Source organism: Lipotes vexillifer, unplaced genomic scaffold (genome assembly GCF_000442215.2).
Source record: "Lipotes vexillifer unplaced genomic scaffold, Lipotes_vexillifer_v1.1 scaffold8, whole genome shotgun sequence".
NCBI classification, from domain to species: domain Eukaryota; kingdom Metazoa; phylum Chordata; class Mammalia; order Artiodactyla; family Lipotidae; genus Lipotes; species Lipotes vexillifer.
Window position 1 is genome coordinate 3,340,472 of NW_006781519.1, and position 22,820 is coordinate 3,363,291.

The window sequence follows — 22,820 nt, forward strand, 5'->3', positions numbered from 1 at the left end:
ATGGCTCACGGGCCCAGCCGCTCCGCGGCATGTGGGATCCTCCCAGACCGGGGCACGAACCCGCGTCCCCCGCATCGGCAGGCGGCCTCCCAACCACCGCGCCACAAGGGAAGCCCATGTGGCCTACTTTTAATTCCCAACATGCTTTATTTGTGAGCCCACATGATAGATAAACCAAGTGATGAGCTTTTAGCACTTTGATTTCAGTGACATGAAAAAGGTTTCATCTGTGATTACAAATACAATTTATTTTGCTTGCGTGCTAGGCATTGCTAGAGTACTCATGTGCAGGCTGACAACTCATAATCCAGATTCCATGTAAACAAATGATTAATATAGTAAAAGTAGGTTCATCCTTGATTTCTTCCTTATGTTTTGAAAATTGAGGCCTATTTTTATTCCTATGAATTACTATTGTACCTAATGATATTTAAGGTCTATATTTATTTTCTACTTTAAAGCTTAATAACAAGTGGATATTAACATCATAGTTAGCAATTTCATTTCAAAACTGGTTGCCAATATTTTGTAGTCTAAGAGCTCCGGAAGAATGGTCCCCATCTGTTGCAGTGTGTATTCATCTGCTGTGGTGCTCACAAGCCTTTTATCTGTGAACATGGCACAAATCTGCTATGCTGCTGAGATTCACAAATAAGCCATAGAATCAGTGGGATGTCAGGTCACACGTGGGATGCATGTTCACAGAAGAGACATTCTCTGTGAATATAATAAGAATGGGAGGCAGTGTGCAGTTGGGGAAGAATCATGGACTTTAGAATCAGAATGTTAAAGTTTGAATCCCCCTAACACTCACAAGCTGTGCAAACTTAGGCGCATTATTCCACCTCTCTGAGCCCCAGTTTCCTCAACTAAGAAAAGCAGATATTATAGCTACACCTCAACAAAACTGCTGTAGAGACTGAAGAAAAGGAAATAATTACTGTGGAGCACCTAGCATGATGCTTTTAGTAGTCACTTAAAAATAAAAGTCATTAATGACTAAAAGTAAAGTACTCACACTACTAAAGGTCAAGGACAAAGGTTAAATCTTAGGAGTCTGGCCTGAGAACAATGTTGAGTATTTTCCATATGTCTGAAAATAAACGTTATATATAATGTCACATCAAGGCATGTTGATTTCTTTTTAAATGAGGCTTCCTAGTGTGACTTACCTCTAAATTTGGCTTAGCATTTTAAGACCTTCCACAAAATAATCCTAGAAGATGAAAATAACTCTTAAAAGTTCCCAGATTAAGCTTTGGAAAAATTCTGATCTCAGATTCTTGCATGATCATTAGCTTACATTCCCATAGAACATATACTTTTCTCTACAACATGAAGAAATCATAACAAGAAAAAAAACACATCCTGAATTTCCAGCCAAAAGATAAGTGCTTTGATCTTTGAGGTAAACATGAATTATGAAGTGTGTAGTTCAAAAAAATTTTTTAAAATAAGTGTATATCTTAAAAGCATTATCAAAAATATCATCTGATGTGAAACCGAGGCTGGCAACTAAAAGAAGTTAATGGTATGTGCACCTTGGAAAATGTTTTGTGGTTTCATGACCCCAATAAATTTTTTTCAAGATACTTTTGATGCTAATGAAGAAACATTACAAGTGGCCCCACTGAGTAGACACATATTGAAATCAAAACAAAATGCTGCCTAAGTGTAGTCTAACATTTCATGATTTAATTATGCACAGTCTAGGAAGGTAATTTTCTTGAATTATCTATTTTTTTTCCTTACAAGAGAAGCAAAGACACTAATGTTGACCCTTAACCTGAACAACTAAACTTTCCTTTGGAGTTCTATTTCAAAACAAAAAAACAATAATACCGTGCAACTTATTCTATCAGTAGTTGTAGGCCATTTAGAATAGGAAAGAACTGTAAGAGCTGATTTTACTTTATGAAAACTAATTTGCCAAAGCCCTGTGGATTTCCTAACCATGCTGTGGTAAAATATAAGATTAGTGTAGCAATTCCTTCATCAAATGACTTTACTGTTAACATATCGAATTAGTGATCCTGTTAGCCACTATTCCAAGATTACAAGGTAATTCTTTAAAACCATGGGAATTCTCACACATTCTATTACTGTTAATTAGCCTTTCTCATCCTGCAGAAAGATTTTCATTAAGGATTATCATTTTATTTAATATGTCTACAAATTACATTTTTCTGATTATTTTTAAACCTCATATTCTTTATGATCCACACATCTTATTGTTCTTTTATTTTCATTCCAGCATCATAACGAGGTCATCTTCCTTTATCATACGCAAATACAAGCAGGTGTTATAGCTGAATAGAAAATTATGTTAGTTTAACACTAGAAAGAGACTCCTTTTAAAATATTTCTTGCCCCAGGGACCATCTTCCATTATTGCTGTTCATACGTGGTGAGAAATTATTAAGCAGTTGTTACAAAGATGAGCTTTAGAGCCAGACCCAGGGAGTCTGCATCCTGTCTTTGGTACTTGCCATCATCTCTTGGTGCCCCAACTTCCTCATCTACAAAATAGGGTTAATGATAACAATAATAGGTTTAATAATAGTTATAAGTTTGTAATGAGAATTCAATGAGTTAATGTTTTAATTGCTTAAAAGACCACCTGATATGTAGTAAGTTTATATAGGTTTTGTTAAGTAAAAGAAATAAATTCCATTGCCATATATGACTTCTGTCATCTTTCCAAAGTAAAAATTTGCTCTACATTTCTTATTTCTCTTGTATCACTTCATAGTGTTTGCACTATTTCATTTACTTTCTGTGCCAGAGGTGAACTGTGTTCTTTGTAGGAGACATAAGTCACTAGCTGTGGGTGTTAAGGTTTGGGGAGTTAATGTCAAGCAGTGGGTCCATTCTCCACTCATATATTCTATAGCAGTTGCCTGATACTACTGTTCTAAGCTATTTATTTCTCAATGAATATAAGTCATGATCACAATACATCTGGATTTAATGAAGTACAGTGGCAGCCAAGTTAATGTCTATATTCATAATCAGACTGTCCTCAGAATTGTTTCACAAACAAGGCCATTGTAATTGAAAGTCATAGAAAGTCACAGAAAGAGTTCCCCCAGATATACTAGTTTTATTTTGTTTCAAGTTTTTGACAGAATGTTATTAAGTTTTAGACTTGCTAGCACACAGAACATTGTAATTACTAAGAATCAGAGGCAGTAAAGGTGATTGGGGGCAGAGAATTTATTATGCAAGGGGAAAAGGTCGAGTTATTATAGAATGCTGCATTACCAAAAAATATGAATTTCACATGAACTGGCATATGTAAACAGCATGTGAAAAGCTGGTCAACAGCCATTTCCGAGTAGGTCTCTATTTCCCCTAATACTACACAGATGCTAGGAGGTTAGCTACAGTGAATGTTTATGACCCCATTTCTGTCCACTGCACGTTGAAAAGCTGCTATGCGTGATTTGATTCCTTTCCCAATGTTATTTAAAAATCACGTTAATTTTTTAAAAATCTAACTTGGAACTTCAAGACATGCACCCCAGTTGTACACATATTTTCTAAACATTCTAAGAAAACCGCTAAAGGAAATGGACTTACAAGGGTATTTCTTGTAAGGAAATGGACACTTTCATTTTGATTTTCTTTGGTCAAAGAATAAGTTGACCTATTTCATGGTTCACAAGTTACTTTAATTAGTTGAACAGTTGGCTTTTACAGCTAAGAACCATTCTGCTTTATGGGACACCATTGTAGTATTTGCTCATTTAAAAGAAATAAACCCTCCAAGTCACCATCTGTATCATGACTTTGTCATCTGAATGGTAGAGGGAGGGATTATCAAAGAGTTTAAAGATTTCAATGAAGGAATAGAAATAATTTAATTTTCAGGTTACACTCTAGTTTCAGTAGTTTCTATTTTTAGATTGTTGCTTTTGAAATCCCACAAGTGAGTATTGAATATCTTGCTAAATATAAGAAATCATAAAAGCTTATTCATAAAACACATATTTTCTTTAAACTTTTCAGATGCAAGCACAATGTTTACCAAAAACAAGGTTGGAAAGTCCCTATCTGTATCATATTCAAGATAATTCTATGCAGTGCAATCCACCACTCTATGACACATATTAAATTTCAATTGAAGTCTCAGGCAGTAAGGACAATCAAGGCTCTCAGATATCTAAAAGATTTACCTAATAAAAGAACCTCAAGCAAAATGAACCCACTACAGGGAAACCAGTTCAGTGCTTTGTGACCACCTAGAGGGGTGGGGCAGGGAGGGTGGGAGGGAGACGCAAGAGGGAGGGGATATGGGGATATAAGTATACATATAGCTGATCCACTTTGTTATACAGCAGAAACTAACACGACTTTGTAAAGCAATTATACTCCAATAAAAATGTTTCATTGGAGTATAATTCAATAAAAAAAGAAATAATTGTGTCTCCAACAAGATTGTAAGTTTGTAAACAAACAAGAGAATCAGTAATCAGCAAGAAATTAGTAGAATTACTTATATTGCACTCCTTTTAGTAGAATACAACCAGGAGTAACTGGCTAGGTAAAAAATATTGCTCATAGAGCAATGTCTTATTCATAGAGGAAGAGTGCTATAACAATGTCTAATTTCATCTGTCATCTAACTATTTATCTTAGTCCTATCTCTTGTCACATTAGTAGTTAAAATCTTTGGACCTTAAAGTACATATTTTAAAATTGTGTACTTTTACTCAAAACAGCTATTCTGAAGACTGTATAGCCTCTTAATCAAGGATATAGATGTGGATTCTGTCATCGTGCATTCTATATCCTCACCAATTTTCTTGAGACTGAATCAGAGGTTCAAGACCGGAAAGTCAGTTTGAAATTTGGCAAAACTTTGTGAATTCTGACTTGAGTAATTTAAAGCTAGTCACAATTTGGACAGCTCCTGGGTTGCAATGAACCTTTATTTAATTAACCATTTCTTTCCACAGGGCATGTATTAATCCTGTAACTCTTCCTAAAGAGCATAAATTAACACTGTAAAATATTGTAGGATGTTATTATTATAGAACACATGATTTTCATGAATTTCAGAAGCACTTGTCAAATAACAAAGGATAGGCAATGTGATTCTCTTCTCACTCCATTTGGGTTGTTTTTCTAATACTCTAGATATGCATTTATGTATCTACATTTTTAAAATTTATATCATTTGTAACAAATAAATGACATTTGAAAATAACTGGATAAAGGATAATTTCTGGTTACTAACTTGGCACCCAAGGGGTCAAATTCAGGACCTCTATGTTATGGAAAACAGTAAGTAAACCAGCCACAGAATAATAAATGGCCAACAAATGTTTAGATTGGTCTCCTCACTTCATTTTTAAATTCCCCTTATGGCCTCTGAAGAAAACAAATTTGATTGGATTTGTTAGTCACATTTTGAGCTGTCCTGATTGAAATGAGAAAAAGTGGATTCTTTAAGAATACTTTATAACAATTTCCTTTAAAATTCAAACTGGTTTCTTTCAGGGAGGTCTTACTAAAATTTGCCTGATTAGCATAAAATCAAATTGTCCTATATAATGCTAAACCTTAAATTTAAGTCTTATTGTAAAACAGCAGTTCTCAAATTTTTTTTCACTCCATGACCTCATGACTAGACAAATATCAGTGGAATAGATAACCATTTAGAAGATGCATTTTGAAGAATAATTTTACCTTATGCAAAAAATAAACTACCTCCAATATTATTATCAAACTACACTAGGAAGAAATATGTATTTACTGTCATATTTTCACACTAGAGTCCAGCATAAAATCACCTAAAGAAACTCCATGGAATACATATTGAGAAATACATCTTAAGAATGTTTTTCAACTTCCAAAATATAGCAGAGGGAGGAACACTCCCAAACTCATTCTACAAGGCCACCATCACCCTGATACTTAAACCAGACAAAGATGTCACAAAGAAAGAAAACTACAGGCCAATATCACTGATGAACATAGATGCAAAAATCCTCAACACAATACTAGCAAACAGAATCCAACAGCACATTAAAAGGATCATACACCTTGATCAAGTGGGGTTTATCCCAGGAATGCAAGGATTTTTTAATATACGTAAATCAATCAACGTGATACACCATATTGACAAACTGAAAGAGAAAAAACATATGATCAGCTCAATAGAGGAGGAGAAAGCTTTTGACAAAATTCAGCACCCATTTATGATAAAAACCCTGCAGAAAGTAGGCATAGAAAGAACTTTCCTCAACATAATAAAGGCCATATATGACAAACCCACAGCCAACATTGTCCTCAATGGTGAAAAACTGAAACCATTTCCACTAAGATCAGGAACAAGACAAGGTTGCCTACTCTCACCACTCTTATTCAACATAGTTTTGGAAGTTTTAACCACAACAATCAGCGAAGAAAAAGAAATAAAATGAATCCAAATCAGAAAAGAAGAAGTAAAGCTGTCACTGTTTGCAGATGACATGATACTCTACATAGAGAATCCTACAGATTCTACCAGAAAACTACTAGAGCTAATCAATGAATTTGATAATGTAGCAGGATACAAAATTAATGCACAGAAACCTCTGGCATTCCTATACACTAATGATGAAAAATCTGAAAGTGAAATTAAGAAAACACACCCATGGGCTTCCCTGGTGGCGCAGTGGTTGAGAGTCCGCCTGCCGATGCAGGGGACACGGGTTTGTGCCCCGGTCCGGGAAGATCCCACATGCCACGGAGCGGCTGGGCCTGTGAGTCATGGCCGCTGAGCCTGCACGTCCGGAGCCTGTGCTCCACAATGGGAGAGGCCACCTATATACTAATGATGAAAAATCTGAAAGTGAAATCAAGAAAACACTCCCATTTACCATTGCAACAAAAAGAATAAAATATCTAGGAATAAACCTACCTAAGGAGACAAAAGACCTGTATGCAGAAAATTATAAGACACTGATGAAAGAAATTAAAGTTGATACAAATAGATGGAGAGATATACCATGTTCTTGGATTGGAAGAATCAACATTGTGAAAATGACTCTACTACCCAAAGCAATCTACAGATTCAATGCAATCCCTAACAAACTACCACTGGCATTTTTCACAGAACTGGAACAAAAAATTTCACAGTTTGTATAGAAACACAAAAGACCCCGAATAGCCAAAGCAATCTTGAGAACGAAAAACAGAGCTAGAGGAATTAGGCTCCCTGTCTTCAGACTATACTACAAAGCTACAGAAATCAAGATAGTATGGTACTCGCACAAAAAGAGAAATATAGATCAATGGAACAGGATAGAAAGCCCAGAGATAAACCCACACACATATATCAGGTCACCTTATCATTGATAAAGGAGGCAAGAATATACAGTGGAGAAAAGACAGCCTCTTCAATAAGTGGCGCTGGGAAAACTGTACAGGTACATGTAAAAGTATGAACTTAGAACACTCCCTAACACCATACACAAAAATAAACTCAAAATGGATTAAAGACCTAAATATAAGGCCAGAAGCTATCAAACTCTTAGAGGAAAACATAGACAGAACACTCTATGACATAAATCACAGAAAGATCCTTTTTGACCCACCTCCGGGAGAAATGGAAATAAAAACAAAAATAAACAAATGGGACCTAATGAAACTTCAAAGCTTTTGCACAGTGAAGGAAACCATAAACAAGACCAAAAGACAACCCTCAGAATGGGAGAAAATATTTGCAAATGAAGCAACTGACAAAGGATTAATCTCTAAAATTTACAGGCAGCTCATGCAGCTCAATAACGAAAAAACAAACAACCCAATCCGAAAATGGGCAGAAGACCTAAATAGACGTTTCTCCAATGAAGATATACAGATTGCCAACAAACACATGAAAGAATGCTCAACATCATTAATCATTAGAGAAATGAAAATCAAAACTATAATAAGATATCATCTCACACTGGTCAGAATGGCCATCATCAAAAAATCTAGAAACTATAAATGCTGGAGAGGGTGTGGAGAAAAGGGAACACTGTTGTGCTGTTGGTGGGAATGTAAATTGATACAACCACTATGGAGAACAGTATGGAGGTTCCCTAAGGAACTAAAAATAGAACTACCATATGACCCAGCAATCCCACTACTGGGCATATACCCTGAGAAAACCATAATTCAAAAAGAGCCATGTACCAAAATGTTCATTCCAGCTCTATTTACAATAGCCCGGAGATGGAAACAACCTACGTGCCCATCGTCGGATGAATGGATAAAGAAGATGTGGCACATATATACAATGGAATATTACTCAGCCATAAAAAGAAACGAAATTGAGCTATTTTTAATGAGGTGGATAGACCTAGAGTCTGTCATACAGAGTGAAGTAAGTCAGAAAGAGAAGGACAAATACCGTATGCTAACATATATATATGGAATCTAAGGGGAAAAAAAAGTCATGAAGAACCTAGGGTTAACACGGGAATAAAGACACAGACCTACTAGAGAACGGACTTGAGGATATGAGGAGGGGGAAGGGTAAGCTGGGACAAAGTGAGAGAGTAACATGGACATATATACACTACCAAACGTAAAATAGATAGCTAGTGGGAAGCAGCTGCATAGCACAGGGAGATCAGCTCGGTGGTTTGTGACCACCTAGAAGGGTGGGATAGGGAGGGTGGGAGGGAGGGAGATGCAAGAGGGAAGAGGTGTGGGAGCATATGTATATGTATAACTGATTCACTTTGTTATAAAGCAGAAACTATCACACCATTGTAAAGCAATTATGCTCCAATAAAGATGTTAAAAAATAAAAAAAAATTAAAAATTTTAAAAAGATTGGTTTTTATACATTCATAAACATCAAGTAAAGGGAAATATCAAGTGTTTCCTTTCATACCTGTGGTTGGGGTTGAGTCCAGATCTCCACAGTAGTTGTCTCTTTCATGGGTGTGCGAGATCGTATAACCTCCTTCATTGGCTTTACAAGGGGAACAAAATAGAAGTATTTTTGTTTGTTAAATGTGAAAAACATAGTACAATGCACACATGCATCAAACACAGGTAAGTAAAATAGTGCCTGGGTAAATATCTCTTTCTAGACATTGTAGTTATTGAGGACTTACAATGTGATAGACACACCTCTAGGTACTGGGAATAAACAAGAGACAAAAAAAAAAAATTCCTTTTCCCATGGAGCTTATAACCCAGTGTTAATTTAAGAGTTCCATTAAACATCTGAGTGCAATTGTGGAGGGCAGTTTAAAACATTTAAATGGCTGAAATTTAAGTTGGAGAGACTTTCAGTCCAATGCTTTTACAACTCAATGGCTTCAACAGCTTGTATTTGCAAATTTACAGTGTCTGAAATTAAAATCTATCCTGTGCATGCCACCACATCACAAATTTGCTATCTATCATATAAAGATATTTAACAGTTGTTATAAATGCCAAGAAACTTATGAACCAATATAGAGATACTAGCGTACGAACCCAGAATAATTATCAAGATTTTGAAAAGATGATGTCTATATCTATTTCATTCTCTTCAGTACAGAGAGTATATTCTCTGTTTTAAAAAATATTGAATGTATACTCTACACATTTCTATGTATGTGATTTTAGTATATGGGGGAAAGGGTTTGGTTAAAAAGTTATCCTTTTATCTAGCCAAGGGAGAAATTTTTCAAGAAAGCTAAGAAAACCCAGTTCAGTGACTGTTGGAATCTCATGGGCTATAATAGCAGAATAGAGTAGCAGTGACAGAGACCTTATGTCACACTCTCAAGACTTCATACTGATGTTCGGTGTACTACCAATTAGAGTTATGTAATTATTACTTGACACAGGGTTTTGAAGGGGAGCATATTTGCCACCCCAAAATATGTTTCTGGCATAAGGATTATTTTAGGCTGATTATTTTTATGAAACAGCAGACATAAGAAAAGCTCTGAAAACCAAGAAAAGTTACCCTTTTGTAAAGGATATTTACATTTATAAGGGAAACCTCCATTTGTAAGTGTGTCTCCCTCTCTGTACCAGGAAGTGAAGGATGACTAAATCTCTAAAATATTTTTCAGTGAAGTAGGCAACAGACTTAAATCTACACAACAATCTTACCTTTGATTATTGTGCTTTTCCTCATAGCCTCCCATAACTGGCTCCCCTGCCCCCAACATCTTCTTTTGTCTTTATCTGAAGATGGTATTTAAGGTGATGGCTTGGGCAGTTTCAGATAGTTACTCAGATTTCCTGGGTATCTCTCACGTATACAGGAGGGATACATGTTATTAAACTTGTTTGTTTTTCTCCTGTTAATCTGTCTTTTATTATGAGGTTGGGGGGAGGGTCTCAGCCAAGAATCTGAAAGGGTGGAGGAAAAATTATTTTTCCTTCCACACAGTTTTAAGTGCCCCATTCCTATTGCGTTACCATGACAGTTTATTTTTTATAATTTTATTATTCCTGCATGCCCATTTGGTCAAATCAAGAAAAGAACAGGGGCTTCCCTGGTGGCGCAGTGGTTGAGAGACCGCCTGCCGATGCAGGGGCCACGGGTTTGTGCCCCGGTCCGGGAAGATCCCACATGCCGTGGAGTGGCTGTGTCCGTGAGCCATGGCCGCTGAGCCTGCGCGTCCGGAGCCTGTGCTCCGCAACGGGAGAGGCCACAACAGTGAGAGGCCCGCGTACCGAAAAGAAAAAAAAAAAAAAAAAAAAAAAGAAGAGACAGGGCTTCCCTGGTGGCGCAGTGGTTAAGAATCCACCTGCCAATGCAGGGGACACGGGTTCAATCCCTGGTCCGGGAGGATCCCACATGCCGCAGAGCACCTGGGTCCGTGTGCCACAGCTGCTGAGCCTGCGCTCTGGAGCCCGCATGCCACAACTACTGAAGCCTGTGCGCCTAGAGCCCGTGCCCTGCAGCAGGAGAAGTTACCGCAGTGAGAAGCCCATGCACTGCAACAAAGAGTAGCCCACGCTCGCCGCAACTAGAGAAAGCCCTCGCACAGCAACGTAGACCCAATGCAGCAAAAATAAAATAATAAAATAAAATTAAAAAAAAAGAAAGTCAGATGTGGAACATCACATTTTTAAGGCCCAGTTGAGCAAGAATTATTTTGTTATCATTTAAATGGCAAATTGTGTTTATTCTGCAATGACACTATAGCTGTGACAAAAAGAATGCAATACACGTTAATATTACAGACTAAGCACTCATCACAATATTCCAACTCACAGGAAAGCAACAGTTAGAAGAATTCGAAAATTAAAATGAAAGGTCTCATCATAGCAGAATTTCATCACAAAAATAAATGAAAATGAGTGACAAAAGTAAGTTTCTGAAAAGCTAATTTGTTAGCCAAGCAGAGAGAACTACTCACTGATGGTGAGTTATTAAACAGGGTTTGCTTACAACAACCAAAGAAATACATATAGAGAAAACAAACTTAAGACTATTAGCGTTTCACCAAGTACATTTACTCAAAAAGTTGAGGATACTGAGAGCAACATCAACAGTAAATTTTTTAAAAAAAGGGAAAATGGTATGGAGTGTTTTTCCTTTGTGAGTTAACAGATGTTACCAACAATGCTTAATTGCTGTTACTTGCTTGAGGAAGCGATACCAAGTTTGAAGAGACTGAAAAATTAGCCTCTATGAATGAATGTGTGTGTGGAACAGAACAGGTAAGAATATTTTCAAAGAATTTGACAAAACACTAATTCAGTAAAACCTGATGTGGGATCTGTTAAGGTGTGTTATAACTAATGGTGGGTGAAATATATGTTGCACAGAAAAAAAGTTTAGCTGGACAAATATACAATGCTTTGGAAAACATAAGGTGTTCAAAGCCTATGGCTGTTTATTATACATCAGCAGGTGTATTATACATCAGCAGGTGTATTATACATCAGCAGGTGTATACATCAGCAGGTGTATTTATTATACATCAGCAGGTGTATTATACATCAGCAGGTACTTTGTGCAAAATATTTGAATCTATCATGTGTTATTGAACTAGGAGTGTCAATAGTGAACTTCATTCGCTATTGCTAATGGAACCATTGTCATTCTGTGAACTTTTGTCAAAATTGCAAGTTGAATATCCTGACTTGCCTTACCATACAAGCAGTTGGATGGCTTATAAGTGGCAAAGGTTTATTTTTGAGCTCAGAGCCAAGATGGAAATTTTGCTGAATGAGAAGTACCCTTGACCACTATTATTGAATGCTGAATCACTCTGGCAATTAGTTTTTGTTGCAAACTTGATAACGTTTTGATAAATCAACCTAAAATTGTAAGGTAAAAGAGTGCTTATATGCAAAATTTATACTGCAGTAAAGTCACTCTGATGACAAATAAAATTGTATGAGTCACAAGTAATGGTAAGTTACTTTATACACTCCAGCCCTGTAGAAGTTAAAACAAGAAGCAGAATGTCAATTTGTGCACAAACTCAAATTTTCAACATGTTGCAATAAATATGGAATTGAGGAACTTTTATCTGTGAATTAGAAATGATTAATCTTCAATGTAATGGCATGCTAAATGGCAGATATGAAGAAAAGAATCTAATAGAGTTCACATGCCTTCCAAGGATAGATATGTTGAGTTAAATCTATATGCTTGTGGATTGATATCAGTATTGCGCAGTACCTATCTGTGTGAAAAGACATTTTCTGAGATCAGATATACAAGACCATTCATTTCATTAGTAGTTCTCTATTACATAAAACATTGTACTCATTATTATTACATTTGATGGTTTGAATATCATCAATTGAAATTTTTTGGGAATTTGGTTTCTCTTTTGTTATATATAAAACCTACTGAAACTGAGCAGGACCCTGTGGGGCTCCTGGGCACAAAAGCCTTTCTGCCTCCCCTGTTTCTTGTTTGTAGGAAATAAGCTTCATTCAGGTTCCATGACCAACTCTAGTTCCAAAGGGCAGGTTCAAACAGTTGTTAATCAGGGAAGGGAGAGGATTGGGAGACAAGGGAGGAGCAGTCAAGAAATGATAGTGCAGCTTTGGGGCAGGGTCCTGTTACCTCCTCAAAGGATATACATAACAATATCTTTGAGCTCTTCTGCAGAACTAAAACCCTCACCAAATGGAAGATGTTAACTACTTGATGAAGCATTCTTCATTCCAGAGAAAAGGTCATAGTTTGATAACCTCAAGAACCACAGAAGCCCATCACAAGACCACGGTGATGCCAGATGATCTCTGGATTGAAGAAATGCAAGCCCTGAATGCACCCTGATCCTTATCAGCAACCCTGCCTCCCTTGAACCATTACTATAAAACTCCTCACAAGCCCCCATGGGTTGGGACACATAGTTTTCAGGGCATTAGCTTACTGTGGCCTGCTTCACCTGGCAAAGCAATAAAGCTATTCTTCGCTACTTCACCCAAAACTCTGTCTCCATGATTCAGTTTGGTGTGACAGAGGTCAGGTTTCAGCAACACTACTCTGGCCCTTTACAGAAAAAGTTTGCTGACTTCTGATCTAGAGGAAAAGAAAAGACAAACTAATAACTGTAATTAATGACCAAGTCTATGAAATAAGTAAAGTCTGGTAGACTCTAGATGCAGAGGGTGAAGAGAAGACTTTTTCTGGCAGAGAGCAATATGGTCTAAGGTAGGGAAATCCAGGATATGATCTATATGACTGAAGATGTAACTGAATGATGGGACAGATGTATGAGAAAGTGATTTAAGCACATACTCCTGATGGACTTTCAAAGTCAGCTGGTGATTTTATAGTTATACACTAAGCAAAGAGGAAATTCTCAAATGTATTTGAGCAAAGTGTCCTGTGCTACAATAGTTTCTAAGCAGATTTGTGCTCAGGTCTCAGATTTAACCTTATTTTTTAGACCAAGTCTACTAGAGTTGCATTTCCTATGCACAGTTTAAGAATCTGATTTTAAAATTTTCTGTCAATTGTGAGCAGTTTTATGTCTGTCTGTGTGGCAGCCTGTCAAACGTATCATGCCACATTGTAGGGTAGCAAAATTTGCCACCCCAAAACTTATCTTTTTGACGTGAGGATTAATTTAGGCTGGTTATTTCTAAGAAACAGAAAGCTCAGGAAGTTTTTCTTGTTCCTTCCCCCTTAAATGCCTAAAAGCATTTAGATGAAGGGCCTATTCCCAGAATAGAGCTATCACCAGAGATATTTTCAAAGAATATAAGCTTGGTGAGGTGGAGGAAACTCAGCAGGGCCTAGAGATCAGAGTCCACTCTGTGTCCCATCCTCCCTGCTTGCCCCAGCAAAATTTGTTTACCAAACATTTGCTTTTCCATCTCCATGTCAATTGCCTTCCTCAGCATCAAAGACCCAAACCACTACCCCCAACATCCTTCTTTGTCTATAGTTGAAGATGGTATTTAAGATGAGAGTTTCAAGGCTTCCCTAGTGGCGCAGTGGTTGAGGGTCCGCCTGCTGATGCAGGGGACACGGGTTTCTGCCCCGGTCCGGAAAGATCCCACATGCCGCGGAGTGGCTGGGCCCGTGAGCCATGGCCGCTGAGCCTGCGCATCCGGAGCCTGTGCTCCGCAATGGGAGAGGCCACAGCAGTGAGAGGCCCACGTACCGCAGATGAGAGTTTCAGCCATTTTGGTGAGTTACCCAGTTTTCTGGGATCTCTCCCATGTATATATGTTATTAAATTTTTGTTTTGATTTTCTCCTGTTAATCTGTCTCAAGTTATTTTAACTCTTAGAACAGCCAGAAGAACTTACAAGGACAGAGTAAATTTTTTTCCTGCCTGACAACATTCAAATGTCCATTAAATTAAATAGGGATAGTATATTAGGTGGTTAAATGCTTAAAGCTATGTGGATGTATCTTGGCCATTTAACTTTGACAATTAAATATCTCTATTGTATAATATGCTTCAATATTCAAATACTAGGAAAAGTTTATTGAATTATATTGTGCACAAAAATAACAATTTAAAGGTGAAATAATACTCCCACCCCTAACAATGTTCTTTCCATTACTCTTCCCCCTTCCACCAAACCCCATAGTTTTAATACTAATAAGTAAGAAATGGTCTAATAAAATAGCTCCAATATACAGAACTGCTGAGGATTAACTATAATGCAAATGAGAGAAATGGCAGTTCTAGGAAATATTAGTGCTCAAAAAATCTATGCTTGACCTTTTTAATAAAACAAAATATGGTTCATCACTGACTTCTGAAAGATAAGATGCAGATCTATGTTTCTGTATCTTTACATGCACCACATACTGAACCAAAATGTATCTTCCCTTTCATGGAATCAGATGTCAAGCTGTCAAGTAAAGAGTAAAGTGCTTTATAATAATCACTGTCTTTACAGATTTAAACCTCATTTTAATCCAGTTCATATTAAGACAGTGCTCAATGGTGAAAAGTGAGAAGTACATCTTACTGTTGATCATAAAGAGCTGTGAGAAGTGTCACTGGTATTATTGCTAAAAATTAAAAAAAAAATAATACTTCTAAGGGGATGGATAGATATTGGCTCTTCTTTTCTATCAGATATTACTAGTTCATAGTTTAGACATTGGAAGCAAATTAAACTTTATTTAAAAATGTATCCGTTAGACACTAATATTTCACCAGTGATGCCCTGTTGATCTAATGAAATAGTCATACATGAAAGAAAAATAAAACGTTCATTTATCTTATTTCACCTTTCAGAATCCAGAAATTTTATGCCTTAAAAAGTTGTCTATAGTCTGTTTGAATTATTTTATCTATGAATGTGGGAAGAGTCTGGCAAATAAGGAGCACTAATTCAGAGTAAATGTCCAAAACTGCATTAAATCTCCCCGAACTTTTTGTCTCAGGCAAGAAGTAAGGAAATTTTCAACCAAATTTCCATTCATAGAAATGTGAATTATAGCCCAAAATATACACAGTGATATAGTTTTTGTGATAAATCGGAAAATATTTTCAGTGGCCAAAGGATTTAGTTTTAAAAAAAAAATAATAGGTGACCTACAAGAATAAAATTCACTTCCCCAACTGTGACTGCCTTACAAAAAAGGCTTATGAAGCAAGATAATTTGATTGAAACTTCTAAATATGGCAAAGCCTTCTAAATGTTCTTCCCAAATGTTTTCCTGACAGTGTCGCACAGAATCTGAGATTCAGAGACTTAAAATATTAACTGCATACCTTAACCTGAGTAATCCCCAAACTACTGGGTCAGGCAAACCCAGACTGATTCTTTGATTCTTTTAGGGTGAAATGCAGAATTCATCCTTTATTCTCCCTCTTGGGAATTTTTATTGCCACTTGAATCTAATGGTAAGAAAATCATAGTTAGAATAAGATCATGATATTTCTGACTAGTCTCAACATTACATTATTGTTTCAAAATCTAGCAAAATGATAATCCAGAGGAGCTTCAGTGATTCAGCAATTACATTTCTTTCTCAAAGGTTGCAGTTTTCCCACTAGGAATGTAAGTATGCTTCCATTTTCTTGGTAATGGTAAGAAACCCAAGAATCTCAGATTTTGCAAAAATGTGGCATTCTAAGTTGTCACAATCATCTTTTTATTTTAGCTACCAAAGACTACAAGTGAATTAACTGATAGATTATTGTCATTTTATTGCCATATATTAGACACACTGACAGGTTAGGGAAAAAGTCTTCTCAAAGTAGCATATAAGACATTTTTGGAGAGTCTTTTGTAATATCTACCACAATGATACATGTCTAAAGACAGGTAAGTATGCAGGTGATGCTTCTAGTGATAATATTTATAAAACTTTTCCCTCATTCTCATTTACTTCCTTAAAAGAAATCCAAATCCTTACTATGGGAATAATATCCACCAAAACTATGGCAAACATTTACAAATACAAAGTGAAATTTGATCCTTATTTTTGCCCACAATATATTTACTTGAAGGATTTTGTGTTAAACGTGTTGGCAGAGGGGAGCTTCAAGATGGCAGAAGAGTAAGACACGGAGATCACCTTCCTCCCCACAAATACAACAGAAATACATCTACACGTGGAACAACTCCTACAGAACACCTACTGAATGCTGGCAGAAGACCTCAGACCTCCCAAAAGGCAAGAAACTCCACACGTACCTGGGTAGCACAAAAGTAAAAAGAAAAAACAGAGACAAAAGAATAGAGATGGGACCTGCACCAGTGGGAGGAAGCTATGAAGGAGCAAAGGTTTCCACACACTAGGAAGCCCGTTCGCAGGCGGAGACTGCGGGTGGTAGAAGGGGGACCTTTAGAGCCACGGAGGAGAGCGCAGCAACAGGGGTGCAGAGGACAAAGCAGAGAGATTCCCGCACAGAGGTTCGGTGCCAGCCAGTACTCACCAACCTGAGAGGCTTGTCTGCTCACCCTCCAGGGCAGGCAGGGCTGGGAGCTGAGGCTCCAGCTTCGGTGGATCCCAGGGAGAGGACTGGAATTGGCTGCATGAACACAGCCAGAAGGTGGCTAGTGCACCACGGCTAGCTGGGAGGGAGTCCGGGAAAAGCTCTGGAACTGCCAAAGAGGCAAGAGATTTTTCTTCCCTCTTTGTTTCCTGGTGCGCGAGGAGAGAGGATAAAGAGCGCTGCTTAAAGGAGCTCCAGAGACGGGCGCGAGCTGTGGCTAACAGTGCGGACCCCAGAGACGGGCATGAGATGGTAAGGCTGCTGCTGCAGCCAACAAGAAGCCTGTGAGCAACCACAGGTCACTATCCACACCTCCCCTCCCAGGAGCCTGTGCAGCTCGCCATTGCCAGGGTCCCGTGATCCAGGGACAACTTCCCCGGGAGAACACACAGCGCACCTCAGGCTGGTGCAACGTCATGCCATGCCATCCTCTGCCGCCGCAGGATCGCCCTGCATCCATACCCTTCCCTCCCCCCAGCCTGAATGAGCTAGAGCCCCCGAATCAGCTGATCCTTTAACCCCGTCCTGTCTGAGCAAAGAACAGACGCCCTCAGGCGACCTACATGCAGAGGAGGGGCCAAATCCAAAGCTGAGCCCCCGAAGCTGAGCAAACAAAAAAGAGAAAGGGAAATTTCTCCCCGCAGCCTCATCTGTGGAATACCTGAATAGATGACGAATCATCCCAAATTGAGGACATGGACTTTGGGAGCAACCATATATATACTTTTTCCCTTTTTCTCTCTTTGTGAGTGTGTATGCATATACTTCTGTGTGTGATTTTGTCTGTATAGCTTTGCTTTAATCATTTGTCTTAGCATTCTGTCCTTTTTTTTTTCTTCTTCTTCTTCTTTTTTTTAGTATAGTTTTTAGCACTTGTTATTGTTGGATTTGTTTTTTGGTTTGGTTGCTCTCTGCTTTCTTTCCTTCTTTTTTAAATTAATTTTTAATTTTTTTAATAATTATTTTTTATTTCAATAACTTTATTTTATTTTATTTTATTTTATTTTACCTTTTTCTATCTTTCTTTTTTTTTCTCCTTTTTATTATGAGCCGTGTGGATAACAGGCCTTTGGTGCCCTGGCCAGGCATCAGGGCTGTGCCTCTCAGGTGGGAGAGCCAAGTTCAGGACATTCGTCCACAAGAGACCTCCCAGCTCCACGTAATATCAAATGGCAAAAATCTCCCAGAGATCTCCATCTCAACGCCAAGACCCAGCTCAACCTAACGATCAGCATGCTACAGTGGTGGACACCCTATGCCAAACAACTAGCAAGACAGGAACACAACCCCACCCATTAGCAGAGAGGCTGCCTAAAATCATAATAATGTCACAGACACCCCAAAGCACAGCACCAGATGTGGACCTACCCACCAGAAAGACAAGATCCAGCCTCATCCACCAGAACACAGACACTAGTCTCCTCCACCAGGAGGCCTAACCAACCCACTAAACCAACCTTAGCCACTGGGGGCAGACACCAAAAACAATGGGAACTAAGAACTTGCAACCTCTGAAGAGAAGACCCCAAACACAGTAAGTTAAGCAAAATGAGAAGACAGAGAAACGCACAGCAGATGAAGGAGCAAGGTAAAAACCAACCAGACCAAACAAATGAAGAGGAAATAGGCAGTGTACCTGAAAAACAATTCAGAATAACGATAGTAAAGATGATCCAAAATCTTGGAAATAGAATGGAGAAAATACAAGAAATGTTTAACAAGGAACTAGAAGAACTAAAGAGCAAACAAACAATGATGAACAACACAATAAATGAAATTAAAAATTCTCTAGAAGGAATCAATAGCAGAATAACTGAGGCAGAAGAACGGATAAGTGACCTTGAAGATAAGAGTGGAAATAACTACTGCAGAGCAGAGTAAAGAAAACAGAATGAAAAGGATTGAGGACAGTCTCAGTGACCTCTGGGACAATATTAAATGCACCAACATTCAAATTATAGGGGTCCCAGAGGAAGAAGAGAAAAAGAAAGGGACTGAGAAAATATATGAAGAGACTACAGTTGAAAACTTCCCTAATATGAGAAAGGAAATAGGAAATAGTTAATCAAGTCCTGGAAGCACAGAGAGTGCCTTACAGGATAAATCCAAGGAGAAACACTCTAAGACACATATTAATCAAAGTATCAAAAATTTAAAAAAAGGAAAAAATATAAGCATCAAGGGAAAAACAACAAATAACATACACGGAAATCCACATAATGTTAACAGCTGATCTTTCAGTGGAAACTCTGCAAGCTGGAAGGGACTGGCAATACATATTTAAAGTGCTGAAAATGAAAAACATACAACCAAGATTACTCTATCCAGCAAGTATTTCATTCAGATTTGATGGAGAAATGAAAACTTTTGGAGACAAGCAAAAGCTAAGAGAACTCAGCACCACCAAACAAGCTTTACAACAAATGCTAAAGGAACTTCTATAGGCAGGAAACACAAGAGAAGGAAAAGACCTACAAGAACAAACCCAAAACAATTAAGAAAATGGTAATAGGAACATACATATCAATAATTACCTTAAATGTAAATGGAATAAATGCTCCAACCAAAAGACATAGACTGGCTGAAGGGATACAAAAACAAGACCCGTATATATGCTGTCTACAAGAGACCCAATTCAGGCCTAGGGACACATACAAACTGAAAGTGAGGGGATGGAAAAATGTATTCCACGCAAATGGAAATCAACAGAAAGCTGGGGTAGCAATTTGCATATCAGACAAAATAGACTTTAAAACAAAGACTACTACAAGAGACAAAGAAGAACACTACATAATGATAAAGGGATCAATCCAAGAAGAAGATATAACAATTGTAAATATTTATGCACCCAACCTCAATACATAAGACAAATACTAAGATCCATAAAAAGGGAAATTGACAGTAACACATTCATAGCAGGGAACATTAACACCCCACTTTCACCAATGGACAGATCATCCAAAATGAAAATAAATAAAGAAACAAGCTTTAAATGATACATTAAACAAGATGGACTTAATTGATATTTATAGGACATTCCATCCAAAAACAACAGAATGCACATTTTTCTCAAGTGCTTATGGAACATTCTCAAGGATATATCATATCTTGGGTCACAAATCAAGCCTTGGTAAGTTTAAGAAAATTGAAATTGTATCAAGTAACTTTTCTGACCACAATGTTATGAGACTAGATATCAATTACAGGAAAAGACATGTAAAAAATACAAACACATGGAGGCTAAACAATACACTACTAAATAACGAAGTGGTCACTGAAAAAATCAAAGAGGAAATCAAAAAATACATAGGAACAAATGACCATAGAAACACGACCACCCAAAACCTATGGGATGCAGCAAAAGCAGTTCTAAGAGGGAAGTTTATAGCAATACAATCCTACCTTAAGAAACAGGAAACATCTCGAATAAACAACCTAACCTTGGACCTAAAACAATTAGAGAAAGAACAAAAAAACCTCAAAGTTAGCAGAAGGAAAGATATCATAAGTATCAGATCAGAAATAAATGAAAAAGAAATGAAGGAATTGATAGCAAAGATCAATAAAACTAAAAGCTGGTTCTTTGAGAAGATAAACAAAATTGATAAACCATTAGCCACACTCATCAAGAAAAAAAGGGAGAAGACTCAAATCAATAGAATTAGAAATGAAAAAGGAGAAGTAACAACTGACACTGCAGAAATACAAAAGATCATGAGAGATTACTACAAGCAACTCTATGACAGTAAAATGGACAACGTGGAAGAAATGGACAAATGCTTAGAAATGCACAACCTGCTAAGACTGAATCAGGAAGAAATAGAAAATATGAACAAACCATTCACAAGCACAGAAATTGAAACTGAGATTAAAAATCTTCCAACAAACAAAAGCCCAGGACCAGATGCCTTCACAGGTGAATTCTATCTAACATTTAGAGAAGAGCTAACACCTATCCTTCTCAAACTCCTCCAAAATATAGCAGAGGGAGGAACACTCCCAAACTCGTTTTACCAGGCCAGCATCACCATGATACCAAAACCAGACAAGGATGTCACAAGAAAGGAAACTACAGGCCAATATCACTGATGAACATAGATGCAAAAATCCTCAACAAAATACTAGCAAACAGAATCCAACAGCACATTAAAAGGATCATACACCATGATCAAGTGGGGTTTATCCCAGGAATGCGACGATTCTTCAATATACGCAAATCAATCAATGTGATAAACCATATTAACAAATTGAAGGAGAAAAACCATATGATCATCTCAATAGATGCAGAGAAAGCTTTTGACAAAATTCAACACCCATTTATGCTAAAAACCCTGCAAAACGTAGGCATAGAGGGAACTTTCCACAACAGAATAAAGGCCATATATGACAAACCCACAGCCAACATCGTCCTGAATGGTGAAAAACTGAAAGCATTTCCAAAAAGATCAGGAACAAGACAAGGTTGCCCAGTCTCACCATTCTTACTTAACATAGTTTCGGAAGTTTTAGCCACGGCAATCAGAGAAGAAAAGGAAATAAAATGAATCCAAATGGGAAAAGAAGAAGTAAAGCTATCACTGTTTGCAGATGACATGATACTATACATAAAGAATCCTAAAGATGTTACCAGAAAACTACTAGAGCTAATCAATGAATGTGGTAAAGTTGCAGGATACAAAATTAATGCAAAGAAATCTCTGGCATTCCTATACACTAAGGATGAAAAATGTGAAAATGAAATCAAGAAAACTCTTCCATTTTCCATTGCAACAAAAAGAATAAAATATCTAGGAAAAAACCTACCTAAGGAGACAAAAGACCTGTATGCAGAAAACTAAAAGACACAGATGAAAGAAATTAAAGATGATACAAATAGATGGAGAGATATACCATGTTCTTGGGTTGGAAGAATCAACATTGTGAAAATGACTATACAACCCAAAGCAATCTACAGATTCAATGAAATCCCTATCAAACTACCAATGGCATTTTTCACAGAACTAGAACAAAAAATTTCACAATTTGTATGGAAACACAAAAGACCCCAAATAGCCAAAGCAATCTTGAGAATGAAAAACAGAGCTAGAGGAATTAGGCTCCCTGTCTTCAGACTATACTACAAAGCTACAGTAATCAAGACAGTATGGTACTGTCACAGAAACAGAAAGATAGATCAGTGGAACAGGATAGAAAACCCAGAGATAAACCCACGCACATATGGTCACCTTATCTTTGATAAAGGAGGCAGGAATGTACAGTGGAGCAAGAAAAGCCTCTTCAATAAGTGGTGCTGGGAAAACTGGACAGGTACATGTAAAAGTATGAGATTAGATCACTCCCTAACCCCATACTCAAAAAATAGCTCAAAATGGAATAAGACCTAAATGTAAGACCAGAAACTATCAAACTCTTAGAGGAAAACATAGGCAGAACACTCTATGA

General features: G+C 37.4%; 1 protein-coding gene across 5 annotated transcripts in view; it reads right to left on the bottom strand.

Moving 5' to 3' along the window:
• The window catches only part of PCDH11X (protocadherin 11 X-linked), a 741,859-nt gene that overhangs the window by 359,022 nt on the left and 360,017 nt on the right, over positions 1-22,820 (bottom strand). For all 5 annotated transcript variants that reach the window (XM_007454761.1, XM_007454760.1, XM_007454759.1 and 2 more), the window contains one exon: positions 8,876-8,956. In XM_007454761.1, the coding sequence (XP_007454823.1) occupies positions 8,876-8,956 (81 nt within the window). The remainder of the gene's footprint in view (positions 1-8,875; positions 8,957-22,820) is intronic.